Source organism: Neodiprion lecontei, chromosome 5 (assembly GCF_021901455.1).
Source record: "Neodiprion lecontei isolate iyNeoLeco1 chromosome 5, iyNeoLeco1.1, whole genome shotgun sequence".
NCBI lineage: Eukaryota > Metazoa > Arthropoda > Insecta > Hymenoptera > Diprionidae > Neodiprion > Neodiprion lecontei.
The window spans coordinates 34894578-34910099 of NC_060264.1; the positions used below are offsets into that span (position 1 = coordinate 34894578).

Here is a 15522-nt window from a genome sequence, read left to right on the forward strand (position 1 = left end):
CACGGTTTCTCAGAGTCGCTGATTTGTTTTGACATACTGAATTTTCAAAATCTGATTTCAGATTCGTAATCAGCGAACCTAAAGACTCCTGGGTAGGATTTATTTTTCAGATTCGATCAAATTTGAAATTTTTTACCGCCATATTGTGAGAAACTCACAATTCGTGCCGTCAATTTACAATTTTGAAAAGCAAAAGGGTCAATAACTGGCATAGTTACCTTACCAAAACATCATATCGAGTCACTATCGTCTTCCGCTTTCGCGTATAAGATGATACCACCACGCAACGGACGTTGAAAAATGCTTAACTCGGCAATTCGGTGATTTCGTAAAACTCACGCCTTCCATGGATTAGTTCAATTTCGCGAAGGTATTATACAGAACCGCAACGAGTTCTGAAGGAGCGAAGAGGCTTACGCCGGTAACACCATGCCGAAGTTGAAAACAGTAATTCACTTCCGCCAGCAGCTTAATAATTAAAGTTCGTCTTATTAAAGCTTCACAGTATCGACGACGAGCCAAGCGAATAAATTTGAAAAAGACCCGGTTTAATTATCTCCGGTTGGTAGGAAGGTACTCTCGAACGATTCTCTTCATTCATTAGGACGATTTATCAATACTACAATGGTTATAATTCAAGGAGGTTGTTGAGTCGAAAATCAATATAGTCGCGTATTGGGTATTTACCTAATTTTTATATTCGTAAGCTGGGATGATTTTACTGAAAATGCAAGAAAAACTAATACTGAAATTACAAAGAAGAGAGTTGAGATCCGGATCTTTCTCTTTAAAACGATTTGAATTGTTAAAAATCAAATACACTAACCAGACCTCACTGAGTAACGACTCGTTTTATTCGTAATTACAGTTCTTTAAAATCTCACGAAGGTGATTTCTTTTTTCATCGTGTCAATATCGTTAAATATTTATTTTTCCGAAACTCCACTGACACTGAATTTGATCAACAAGAATTAAATTAGTTCGATAATTGCTCAATGACAGACTACCTTGTGACGAGATTACCAAAAAGTATCGAATCAACGTTAAGTGGAGTGAACTAATTTCCAGTCTCTAAAATCTACCCGTAAAATCGGACTATTAAACCTTTCAGCGTTGTAACGTACAACATTGAACCACGCGCTGGTAATTCTCTAATTTCCAGCCCATGAATCTACGCAATATATTTGGGCGTTTCAACTGTTTGTTTGTGATTGAGTCGGTTGAAATAAATTGAATACCGTGTGCGCTAAACGTTACATTCCCCATCCGATGAGGAAGAGGATCCTTGAGAGAAGCGTCTGAGCCCCGATTTGCAGATGTAGTGCTGGAAACGCGATACATTTGATAGATCGTCCTACCATTCGAACCTCTCTCCTTATACGGAGCAAGGGAGTCTCGTATATCTGACGTATCAACTAACTCGTAGCTGGCCGATTCGCCCTCTCTTTCTCTCCCTCAGCTCCGCGGAGAACGAAAGAAATTTTCTCCTTTTTCCCGTAACTCGAGTTTCTGTTTTCTTCATCCACCTCCAGCGCACTTATCTTCCTCTTCTCGATGATATACCCTTGTACAAGGGCATGGTATAGGTATGGATATATTGTCGAGGGACAAGACCTTTTTCGGGAAATGTGATTCAAGTCGCCAGAGGTATTTTTAGTCGCAGAATAACTAGACGCACATTTTTTTCCACAACTGATTTAAACTCTTCTCCCTTTCTATGGACTCGAGGTTGAATTCTGAATCAATTTACCCTGTCTCTCTAAGCCTCGACCCCGGCCTCCACCTCCGCATCTTTCTATCAGTATTCAAAAGTCGAACCAAGATTTAAATTCAAATTCTGACGAAGTATTGTTTCCCTCCGACATTTGCGAGTAATATTATAACGTGAATGGAACCGTCTTGACTGCACCGCGTCGCGCTAACGGAATTCCAATACTACACCATTCGTAGTGCGGTAAAAATTCGGTGAACTGCAGTGAACGTGCTGCTGATCTTGTTCGATTCCAAATTATACGCAATCGTTGGATTATTGATAATTGACGTAAAGACGAAAACGCAAATTTGATAAATACTCAACGTGCTACTTTACCATGAGAAAACCGACAAAAAAGTATGAATTCTCGACTCGCCATCCTTCTAAAACAAATATTCAAAATGGCGATGGTCCGCGAAGGGCCCGAAGCAAAGAGTAACTTACTTTACTCTGGATTAAACTAGCTGTCACGGTTATAGAAGTGTGATATAACTGGTAAGTTAGTTTATGGAGAGCGGACTAGGAATCTAGTCACGCTTTATGCCGCCAGGTTTACTGCGATATCATTACCCTGGAATCTAGCGAGCTTTGCTGGCCCAACGAAACGGCGCCTTGTCTACTATTTCAGGATTCGAGGCGAGAGTCGAGATTAAGTTGTGTTTCTTCCGTTTTTTTTTTTGTTTTTTTTTTTCTCAGAGGGATACCATGGCCGTGGCTAACGTCACTTATAAGGACATTCGGGTCCCGAAGTACACCGTAGGCGTAGTGGCGTCATCAAATCTGATAACGCATATCCATTCCCATATCAGGTTTCGCGTTAAATACATTTTTTTGCCAAGAAATATGAGGACAATTAATCCTCCGGCGTATCTGCTTTTTTCTTCGTGCACATATTTTCTCGTCAGTACGGTGGTGAAAAATACTTTCCACTGATCGATCACACGGAACGGGAAACTTCGATAAGCACATTATCTGTACTATCGCGTTTGAATACGAATAAGCATCTATTCGAGGCTGATGGTATAAACCCGAACGCGTTGTCAGGCCGGCTTTTGACACACGATATCCATGCCGTGTAACGCGGATAGGAACAAATGTGACAGTTATTTGACCGATTGATCGTAATCTGCAGCCCATATGTCATGCGGTAGCCGAATAGAACGCGGGGCGAGCTAATGATCGAAATGAAACCGCGATTGATGAACGACAGCTGCACCTACAATGAGTTTTACGTTACTACCGTTTCGCTTCGAAGAGAGGGAAAGTTTACTCCGGAAAATAGCCGCCGATCGGTTCAACCATCGAAGATCCACGTGTTCCTAAACTCATCAAATACCTACCACGGAACCCCTCAAGGTATTGAAATTCGGAAGCCCCGAGCCAACTTTTGACCTGTCCCAAACAGAGAAGCTTATGATAATCGCAGGCAACGGACAGACAATTAGACGTACCTACAACCAAGTGAAACTTAGGCTTCAGAGGAGCACCAGCTGGAGGGCTGCAGATAACCATCATGTCAGGCATGTGTTTCCGCTCCACCAAAGTTTGGATAATTAATGTTGAAGATGAAATTCTTGCGACGATACTCCGGCCGAAGTGAATAACGGATAATAAGGGAGATATCAATCTTGAGAGAATCAAGGGGTGGGCGGCGGGAGGTCCAAGTCTTTCATTTCAATATCGGGAGGCTAGACACGTCCAACAAAAGAGAATTCTGATCAATAGTTCAGCCCATACTTCCAATACCCGGAGAGCGGAGCAGGAATATGCAGGGGAATGCGGTGGATGGATAGTGGAGAAGTTTTAATTGAGGAAGTAACACGAGAAGTCGTGTCACCTAAGTAATGCCAGCATCTTCGCCGAACTCTTGAAAAGGTGGGCGATAAGAGCGGCGAAGAGAGCCCTGAACGACTCTCGGTGAAATGAGATGAAGAACTGGCCGCCTTGCATAGCAAAATTTTGTAGAAAACACCGCGAAGGGAGATGAACGGGGAATAAATTCTTGCCGCCGGGTGTGACTCTCTGAAAATTTGGATCAATATGAAAGAAGTGTCGAGCAAAGCGGTTTGCGCGCGGTATTTGAGCCGACCTCGGGTCGCCGTTTTCACCCCTGTAATCCTTGGAGCAAATCTTAATGTTGCTCTAGCGAAGACAAACAGGGATGACTGACCGTTCTCAAGAGCCACACTTGTGCCGGGTTGACCGTTTGATGAATCCAGTTAACACAGGGTGGGAAATCCGAAGCGGAGCTCAGACTCTGTAGCCTAAGGGAACTACTTTGACTTCCCGGTTGAGCCAATTTGCAGGACACACAATGACCGAAAAACGTTCCTCGTCGAGGAGATTAATGCCCGAACCATATGGGACGGGGGGTGGCCGTAAGAGATCGCTTTAACACTTTTTACAGCTGACCGCAATAATTGAACCTCTACCCGAGATTATTAATAAAGTAAGAGGCGTGTGTATATAAACCAGATTCTTCACGTAACTAACATTCTTTGTGACGAAGAATTTCCCCTAGCTATAAAAATTCCCTCCTCGTTTCTTTCATCAACCTAGACATAATATAACTTTCAGTATGTAGCGAAACATTTATCCTCCTCTGACGATTTTCGAACGCAATTTTTACCACCAATGGGGCGGTTGAAATTTACAACACGTGTCCAACGAGTCACGATCGTTTACCTACGGACTATAAAATCATGGATCACAATTCGTTTAATCCAATTTAATTAAGTTCCTCGAAGACTGGCCGCTGTAGCGAAGTTTTCTGGCACGCTGCAGCGTATAACAGCTGCTGTATTCTGCAAAAGCATTTCGATTCCAATTGATAAATTACCGTATTGTGTGCGGATTAATACCATGAGTTGAAGTGTCAATGATTACTATCGAATTTATAATATAAAACGCATCAGTTCCATTCCAATTTAACGAACAGATCAACAGTTCTCATTAGTATGTAAATAACGGTTTGTGGGCGATGAAACCGATTGAATAAAATAGCAGTTTCAACGGCATGATGAAACCGGGCGAATGGGATAGGTACTCTCTATTTAGCAAATAACCGGACGAACGGCAAAAGAGAGACGAAAGTATCGAGTGATGCGAAGTGTTTGAAATTTTGCTAACGGAATCAAGTACTAGTAGACTGCTCGTGTATCCACGAAGCAATTTGATTTCCATTCAAAATTAATGAAGCCTCTTCCGGCGTGTTTTATCGGCATGAATGTTACACAGTCGTGGAGTGGGCATGGAACAATCAATCATGGCGTACATTGGCGAAAAACAGGGAACAAGGTGTGCAACATCTGCTCACCCTCCCGCCTCGAGTGCCTCTACACGGTCTGGTCATTGTGTATTTAAGGTTTTAATCATGTTTTATTGATTTGAGTGCTGGCTAAATATACACATCACATACACCATCCGTTGATACACTTTGTTAGGAACGAGGGTAGAAAATAACAATAAACGACACACATCACACAAGCTTAATGGTTCCTTTCGTTTTGCGAGTCGTGAGGATCGAAAAGTAGAACGGTCACGACATCGAATGATTAAGGATGCGGTAATCGAACTTAGGTACCATAGAATTTCAAAATGTACGCTGCTCACATGCAGGGCCATCAGAATCCACACCGTAAAAAATTGGCATGTTAGACCGACACCAAAAAACATTCTATCAAAGTCCATACCGCATTTTTTTACAGGGTATATATCTTACTTTTCGATACGCTTTGATTCAGAATTTTTAGGTCAAGTACGCTTAAGATGCACTACCAAAGAATAAACAACCATGCTAAAATCACTATGAACTGTTCATTTACCGCCGTAGTCAACCTGACTTTTTAAATCCTCGGTATCATAATTTTATGAAAATTCGATACCTATCAAAGAGCCGCGTTACGGTGGATATTATCGTCAACGACCATGTTATACCGATAAGTGGAAAAGTCCCTCGAGCGTTGGATTATCTCTACACTTTGTCGTTGATCAAACTCTTTCCGGTTTACGCGAGACGATCAATGGACACTTATAGCTGTACACTTTACCTAAAACTGTGATGCGTAAATGATGTAGAGCGCAGCCGGCACCGACCCCTCGACATATATGAGACAGCTAATACCAGGGATGGTCTATTAAAGCCACATTTAATGGAACTTGACGTTAGTAGCAGTCCACTGAGCGTTATTAACCTGCGAGGTATGGTGTGGATGTGCCGGCGAAGGGTGAGCTGGGTGTATATCGACACGTGACGCGTATCGAGCACCTCGAACCGGTCGAACTTCACGATACGTCTTCAGCCTCGTCGTGTCCATTACGCGTTCCTTGTTCAGCGAGTACTTTCAGTGCTGTGAATTAGAGGCATTAGCCAATGGTCTTAAAAGGTGAACGGTGCATTAAATAGCCTGCGGCACACGCGAGCCTGGAGAAGCAAGAAAACTTCGCTCGCCTGAAAGGACCGATCAATTCTATAACTTTGCGATACTCCTAGAATTATTTTCGAAATTCATTATTTGATTTGACAAATGGATTTTCACTTTGACAACAAACTCAGAAATCAATCACAACAGCTAAAAATTTGGCCAAAAATTTTATCTTAGAGAAAGTGCAAAGTTCGAATATTTTAGGTTAATTGAAAAATTAACGACGAAGCCAGGAATCGAACCTGGTGTCTAGAGACGAAATCAAACATATAGAAATTTTATCATCAATTTTCGGGTTGCTCTTAGTGACAAAAAGGTACAACGTTTTTCCTGACAACTTGGGAACGGCTCAGGCGATTTCGTTCAAAATTTAATTAGGTCGAAATCCTGAAGAACCACATCGATTGAGACCAAAATTGTCGAAATCTTATTGTTTATTCTCGAGATATCGATGTACAAAAAATCGATCCAATGAAAGCTCAACTCTTCAGTGACTCGCTTTTTTTTGCAATCAAAATTCAAGCGAGTTTTTTTTATACAGAAATTTTACGTATCTATGATCAACCTATCGCTTGTTGCTCCCGTAACTTGCGTCACTAGTCATTGGCACATAAAATTTTACTAAAAAGGAAACTCCTTCCAGTTTTAATACAAAAAGAATAGTGAGTCACTCAGAACCTATTGAACATTACTGTACAGTGTACACGATGTATAGTAAAGTGCATAAATGCCTTAACGTTCCGGCCAACTTGTTTTCGGTCCTAACAAAATGCGAGTTCATTTCTATACGAATTACGTGACAATGACTGGTGATGCAGCTGACGCGATGAAATGGATGCATTGTCACATAGTTCGTATAGAATCGAAGTCGCATTTTGTTTCGAACCGAAAACAAGGTAACGGGAAGGGTAAGGCATTAACGTTGATTAATGAACATTACTACATCAACGAACAAGTAAACAGAGAACCAGTATTAACATAACCTAAAATTTTATTTCCATAGTAATGAAGTTTGGTGAATTCCTGAAAATCTTTTTTCCCAGCATCAGCCATTGCGGTGTTGATTTTTTTTTTTTGTTCGCCCGAAGCTGGTGGTCTGAAGTCGGTATAGGTAATGCAGATTCGTGGACAGCGTAAACTGCAGCAATTATCTCGACCGGCGTGGCGGTACCGCCTAGAAACTTTCCGTAACAAATCGGTGCCCATTAATATCCACTATTAATTAGTGCAAAGCGGTAACGCGAATGCAAATCGGAAGACGGTAAAACCCTTTCTCGACTGGTGTGCTCATGCAGCTCCGCCCGCGTTTCAATTATTAATTGCCCGTGGCCCTCGACAATTCAGCTGTAGCGGCTGCTGCTCCGGGTTTCGCGTAGCCGCCACTCGATGCTCCGGCTGCCTTCGAGCCCGCGACTCAAGCAAGAACAACTATCCCAGTTACTGACTTATGCCTCTGATTAATCCAACACCACACGGTCGCGCGGTCTATGTCTCCCTCGACAATTTCCCCGACCATGGGATCCCGGAACGAGCTGAATCCCATTTCAAGGTCCCACCAGGGTTGTTACAAGCCTCCGGAAAACCGGCGAGAGACGGAGAATTTACAACTTACTGCGAAAGAACGGCCATTCGACATGGTGATGGCCACTTAAATTGGCCGAAAATAGTATATGTTGAGTAACAAGGAGACAAACTCGGTCTTTACCGGCCGAGCGTAAGTTTGCAATTCGAGTCGTAGATGAACCGAAGACGAGTATTGAACATACGCGAGGAGAAAAGACCGTTGCCTACTTGTCGCACACGATTCTTCATATAACAAGAGTGTGTTAAGCGTTTTTTCACCAAGCACGAAATTGAGGTTAGGTTCGCACAATGTCAGATTTGTTCGCGACAGCGCATGCGCGGAGTACAGAAACGATTACTTTCAACCACGGTCTTATAGACAGGTCTGGGCACTACAAGCCCTTCCTGTATAACGCAGCGTGAACGTCTTGAAGCCTGTGTTTCTCAATTTGTGCACCAAAGACCGGAGCGCTGCAATCTCCGAGGCCAGTGTATGCGTACTAAGTAGGCCTCTTCCTCACTAGCGCTAGCGGCGAAAATTCACAACATCGGCTTCATTTTCGAGCACGGTTTTACAGCCGGAGTGCGCAGACCTGTCTATAAAACCGTGCTTTCAACGCTCCTAGGACTAGAAAGTGGTCTCTTCAGTACTCCGCGCATGCGCATACGCAAACTCACTCGACCGTCGTAAAAACAGGTACCTTCTGTCCAGAAAACACGCATGAAAAAACTTCGATTCGTCTGCATCTACACTGAGGGAATTTTCAACCTGAACTGTATACTTTTTTTTTACAATAAACAGAGAAAATGTGGTTCTGAGCACACGACATAAATTAATTTTCAATCTGTGATTTCTAGTAATTTCAGTATGTACTTTACTATTATTTTTTGACACAGTCATTCGAAATATATTGTCATATCACTGTTGCTATAGATTAATGCTGGCGGAACAGTGACTTGAGGTTGAATAAAAACGAAATCAATCTAATTGTACAATAACTAGAAAATTTAGTATCGACAACAACATAAACATTAATTAGTTACGAGTGTCACATTTTCTTGCCTTTGCAACAATATTTAAAGCGTGAAGTGGGGTTTAAAATGAATAACTAAATTAAATTCCAATAAACTTTATCGGACAACCACTTGACGTAGAAGAAATAATTGAATACTATGAATTTTAATCGAAATAATTGAGTATTGAATAATCGGAGACGGTTTAGACTGTCGAGAAGATTTGTAAATGCCCGATTCGTATTCCTGGTCCAATTTCAATGAATAATCACACATTTTATTGGTAAATGAACTCTGCACAAATCATCAGAGATATATTTTGAAACAAGCCGATACTTCACGATCTGCGACTTCTATTGATTGTGCATAAGTTGTTTTTTCGGTCAATTGAAGAACAAGGTACAAAAATACAAATTCAGGTAATTCGAAGGCAATTCATTCACAAACAAAATTAGTGAGGATTTATTGCATTCGGATGGACTGTACAGTTTTTTCTGCACAAGCAAACCAGACTATTATTATATCTCAAGTTATTCATAACTGATGTGAGCACTTTTCGTGCAAATTTATTGCTTTTCTCTGTTTCTCCGCCTTGAGTCGACACCGAGTTTATCGCATTCTCTTATCATGTATTTTGATGAAACCTGCACAGCGTTGTTTACACAACCTGCACCCAACTTAGCAACGGACCGATCAGACACCTATAATAAATATTTCAAGATAACGGATACGTCGTTGGTGGATTATTGGCCAAGTATAAGTACCAAAATTGATTGCACGATATATAAACTGGGGTGGAATGGGTTATAATGGACGTATATATTAGGGTGATCCTTAAAAAGGTCCAAACCAAATCTGTTCCAAATAATTCAAAAATAATTCCCTAATTTTTCTAGATTTTTATCTCAACTCTAACCCGTATCCGAAGAGGGTGGATTTAACCATTTAACCCTTTCAGGGACACATTAAATCTAACGAACGAATTTCCAAGAAATTTGGTATAAAGATGTTTCTCGGACATCTTCCGGACTCGGGTTAGAGTTGAGATAACAATCTGAACGAAATAACGAATTGTTTTTGAATTATTTGGAGCCGATATGGAAGATGAGCCGGTCAACATTCAAAAATGACCTTCTTAAGGACCACCCTAGTACGAATGGAATACGGTTGGTCATTTATTTCCCGTAATTTCCGCACACGGGTGGAAAGACGTCAGCGTCCAGGATGGGAGAAATGGTAAAATAAATTCTTGCGGAGTCCGGTAATGGTACATCAGGATTATGCCAACGCTCCCTCGGGATATCCCGGAGGTACCGGTTTGGCTCGAATCTCCCCTGCTAAAAATCTACACCTCCCCAATCCATTTCACCAAAGGGGAATATTCAGCATGATCGAAGCGAATTTTCCTATCGTAATACATGCAAAATACGTACGGGTATCAGAGTAAAAATATTATGCAATATATGTATATGTATATATATATATGGGGTATTCCACGTCAAATTAACAGCCCATGTACATCATCCTCTTCCATCTTAATCACGTTTTAGCAAAACACCACTTTTTAAAATCTGAAAAAATTCACACAGTGATTTTTAAGCACTGCGCGATAGAGGGATCTCAATATTTACTATTTTTTTTTTTTTTTTTTTACAATAAAATACATGTAACGGAGAATGTGGCCGAGCACGTGTATTATAAACGGGGAAATTATTTGGAGTCGATTTGGGGAGTGGCCCGGAAAAAATTCATTAACGCCATAAATATAGAACCATCCTAATACGTATAGATATACAATAACGACAATATCCTCATACCGAACAAGTCAAATGCTGTTCAACTTTTCGATCCGAAAATTTTACATCCATAGTTAGAAAGCGATAATATTACGCACGTACCACTGCTGGGCATCCATCTAATATAATATTATTATAATTTTCATTGGTTTTGCGGAAAATTAAGTTTTTCCAATATTGCAATGGAAGGTATAATCAACTGCCCCGTTATTGTAATATTTTCTTTTCTCCTTCGCTCTTAGCTCTATACTCGATAGAGCTTCTGGTCGAGAAGGCAAAGCTCGTAAAATTTTACAACACTATACACTTCTCTCTGAACGCAGTTTTGGCGCAGGTTTAAAACGTTGGAGAGAGAGAGAAAAAAAAAAAGAAAAGAAAAAAAAAATAGTAAATAAATAAAAATAGAGGAAAAGTGAAACGACCGTGAGATGTCCAGTTTTACGTTTTACTTACATGGATTCTATTTTTCTTTTCAGGGTTGGTGAGGACGGGTCTTGGGACGAGATGGGCGGAATCGAGACACCGACCAACGATACGACCTACACAATTCAAAACCTGATCCCATTCACGGTATACAGTTTTCGTATTGCCGCTGTAAACGCGATGGGACGAAGCTTGCCGAGCAAAGAATCTTACTACATGGTCACGCTGCGAGAGGGTAGGTTTATCTTTCACTCTTGTCTGCCTATGGTTTTTATAGTTCAACCCGCAAAATAGTCCGAGGCAAGAAATAGAGAATGAAATTGAAAAAAAAAAAAAAAAAAAACAAGCCCTCGAAGTTCCCGTTCTCACACTGCAGGTTCCAAGTTCTCGGATAAAAAATATCAATATCCAATTCGAATTTCGAACCACGAATTCAGATTCGTGATCAACGATTTAAAAGCCCTCGGATACCATATTACATGACATTATGACGATTTTTTTATTTTTAACCACTCCGATCGATCCACCATTACAAATTTTGGAAGTCTGACCTTGGATTCGTTGGCGGTGACCCAAAAAACCTCAGCTTACTAATTTTTACAAAAATCCGAATATTTTTAGACTTTTTTTTCCACCATATTGGATTTGCCATTTTTGATTTTGCAAATCTGACCTCAGATTTGTAATCAGCCACTTAACAAACCTTCAAGTACCAATTTTCATAAAAATCTAAACATTTTTGGTTTATTTTTTCACGCCCATTGAATACGCCGAATTTAAATTTTGCAAATCTGATTTTATATTCGCGATAATACCAATATTCATTCGAATCCATCCATTGATTCTTAATATATCATCATTTTTATTGTTTTTATGGAATTCTGTTGTTTAAATAATTGAAACAATACTGAACCGATCAAAGCCAAAATCTAATCGGTTCTAAGTTTGGAAAAGCAGCGTCGATTTCAACAAAAATCATTGAAATCTGGGAACTCGATATCGAGATATCGTCGAGCAAAGAAATTGATCACGTACATACACACACACACACACACAGACATCCATTCGAGAGTGTCGGATTACAATAACTTTCTTTTTTCTCTGGAAACAGAGGGACGGGAAGTTAAAAAATACCGCTTGCAGGAAAAAAGAGAAAGACATTTTCATGTTTCCGGGCGAATTTTCATATCCGAACGAACTTCGAATATTTTGTTTTCTTTCTATCTCTTAATTAATTTCGCAACAGTAATATTTTTTACGTTCTAATTGGTTTATTATTCATGCGATTCTAATTTTGTCAAATTTTGTTAATTACATATGTATAATTTTCTGCATACAGCGCCGTTATGTTAATTTATTACTTTTTGTATTGTTTTTCCCGTATACATTTTTTTTTTTTTGGCCAAAGGCTTGCCATGACATAATACAACTAATGAATCGCTCAAGCTCTCTCTCGCTCTCTTATATTCAATCTCTTTTATTCACAGATCTAAAAACTTTTGCAGATTTTTCATTTTTTTCCTCTCTCTTTCGTATTTTTGTCTTCCCGGTGTAATCTGGCATCTACCTAACAGCACCCCATGGAGCGTCACGCTGTTCTCAAGAAATCCCAGCAAGAATAAATCTAGGCGCGTCTATTACTCGCCCGAATGGTGCAGAAAAGGAACTTGGGTCTCTTTGCACTCGTACGCGAGAATGATTATTCAAAGGAATGTGCATGTGTTGTTTGACAACGTCTAACCTATAATAATATGGATGAAAAATTATTACGAAACAAAAAAAAAGAAACGATAGATTTCGTTTCTCACATGCTTGCCTTTTTTCGACAGATTGTTTTTTCGCATTTTCTACACACCTCTCATTAGTCTGATTACGTAACGAGTCACGTCCATTATTTTTGTCTAGAGGTTGCTGAGCGACGTGACGAAACAATTTTCGCATTTCGCGGAATTTGACGTAATCTGATATATCTAAGGACATACACAAACCTGCAGATGATTGAGTTGGAAAATTACTTTGGATTTCGTAACCCGCGACTTAAGGGGGTGTTTCCTTATCTCGCAAGTTTCCCGAAGTCTCGTCGTATATATTGACGAATATCTGTAGGCGTCTACATCTCCATATGAATAAGTGAAGAGTATAGAAATAATGAAAAGTTGAGAAAATGGGTGAAACTGCAAAGGTAGGAGAAAAGCAGCGGGTGACGATTGCGGTGAAGCCGTAATCCCTCTCTCCCTCTCTCTCTCTCTCTCTCTCGATCTCCTCGAAAATCTCAGATTGTGCTCTCATTCTCCCGTCCCAAGACGTCCGTTTCGCATCTCATTTTATAATTACTATTCAAATCAGGTCGACGAGAAGCCTGACCGAATGAATTGGCTGAAAGAAAAGCTTTCATCTCGAACTTTCTTGCCTACGCATTATGCGTTTTTTTCTTCGTTGTTGTTTATTTTTTTCCTCTTAGATATATTTCACCTCAATGGCAAGCTGCGATACGCCATATCGACAGTAGACACGAACTTCAACGTTCGGACGCACAGTCGTAAATATGACTTAGCATTTGCGTTTAGTTCCTTTGTTTCGTTCCGTCGGTAAAACAGTTTTCACGTGTATGTTATTCAGAGGGGAGCCGCAAAACGCCGGCATCTCGACCTTTCTTCCCCAACGAATCATCCAGTTTTTTTTTTTCTTCTTCTTCGGTACATTTCACCTCAATGTCAAGCTTCGATTCACTTCTCACTCACGATCAACTTCAACGTTCGAACGCGCGGTCGAAAAAATTACTTACCATTTGTGTCTAGTTTCTTTGTTTTTTTTACCGTCGGTAAAACAGTTTTCACGAGTATGTTATTTAGAGAGGAGCCGTAAAGTGCCGGTGCAGAGGAAACTCGTAACAAATTCCTTGGGCGCTTAAGGGCAAAACGATAAGTAGGCGAGTCGCCGTTATACACGTACGTATATATATATATATATATATATATATATATATGTATGTATGCCTATGTATGTACATGATATACATGCATAGGAAAAGAATGGGGGAGAAAGGAAGAGATAATATTGGCCGAATTGCGAAAAAGAACAAAAGCTCCGAACTTCGAGATAGGAAACGTTCGTCGTTTTCGTCGTAAGGACTCGCCTTTCGTTTTGCTTTCATAGTTAGATGATCACAATAAACCGATATCTGCGGACGGTCCGCGCCTTATGATCTACTTCTTATTTTACCACCTCTTTATTGTTACTCCGACAACAGATATAAGGAAACTCGGGGCCAATAAGTATACATGTATACGTCGATCTTATTTCCGCTACCGATTCACTCACGTAATACTTGCAGGAAGTTAGATTATTTATAAGAAGATCACGAAAATTCAAATCCACCCAAAATCGCGGGCGTGAAACTACAGTATTTTTAAAAATAATCACCGTAGTGGTGAAAGAAATTTCATCAGACAGACATCAACGATTACAATATCTGTAGGAAATTGAGCGGTTAAAAAATCTTATAGTTCATAAACGTGATTTTTATACAGGTATATAGATAAAATTTATGAAGCTTCAAGCATCGCGATATCCTAGGTGTGTGTATAATATTTTCTTAAATGTTTATAATACAGTTTGATAGGCCGTTACTGTGAGTTATATAATACGGAGAAGAAAAAAAAAACAAGTAACGTAAATAGAAAATAAAAGTACGAACACACAGGAAAAATGCATAAAAATGATCGAGGTCGTAAACGTAAAAGGGAAAAGTGAAAATAAAAGTGGGAACCATCAATTACGCGGACACGTGTTCCTATCCCGAGGCTACGGTCTCTACGTGCAATTCAGTCATCCTTCTGCGCGAGGTTTTCATCGATCTATCCCGTTTTTCTTCCTCACATCGTCATCGTCGTAACTATCCGTATGATTGTTATACCGTAACTATTTGATTGTGTTTTTAAATAGCGGATTTGCTCAACGCTGACAATCAGAGACAAAAAGTCATTGAATCAACTAAATGTGTCGTCACGGCCGGTGAAGTAAATATTTATTTGCGTCAATTCAAAATCTGTTGGTTTAACAAAATATAGTTGAAATCAACCAAACATTTTCAATCGATTCAAGATCTGTTGGTCTGGCAAAATTTAGTTGAAATTAACTAAACATTTTGTTAGACCAAAAGATTTTAAATTACCACAAACAAATATTTACTTCGCCGCCCGTGAGCGCACGTTTAGTTGGTTAAATGACTTTTTACTCTCAGTTAAGGGCTGCAGGGAATCTTGCTACTAATTTCACCCTGTAGCTATACTTTGGCCTGTTTGTATTGTATATAGCCAGGCCCTGTAGCATCATGGGTAAGGGTGGGAACTCTGATAGCTTTAACTGAATTTCTGCCGGTGGATCAATAGCTTTGGATGCTGCGCTGCACCGACTCAAATCGCACTCAACCCCCGGGAGGAATCCCTAAATCCCTAGGCCATTGCAGCCTGGCGACGTTTTATGCATTTTTATTACTCGGATGGATGTGAGAACCCACTCAAGTCGGGAACACGTCGTGCGACTGTCT

At 40.2% G+C, this 15522-nt stretch overlaps 1 protein-coding gene across 3 annotated transcripts in view; it reads left to right on the plus strand.

Annotated features, from left to right (window-relative positions):
- The window catches only part of LOC107219709 (tyrosine-protein phosphatase 99A), a 330930-nt gene that overhangs the window by 283833 nt on the left and 31575 nt on the right, over positions 1-15522 (plus strand). For all 3 annotated transcript variants that reach the window (XM_046739670.1, XM_015658025.2, XM_046739671.1), the window contains exon 4: positions 11027-11208. In XM_046739670.1, the coding sequence (XP_046595626.1) occupies positions 11027-11208 (182 nt within the window). The remainder of the gene's footprint in view (positions 1-11026; positions 11209-15522) is intronic.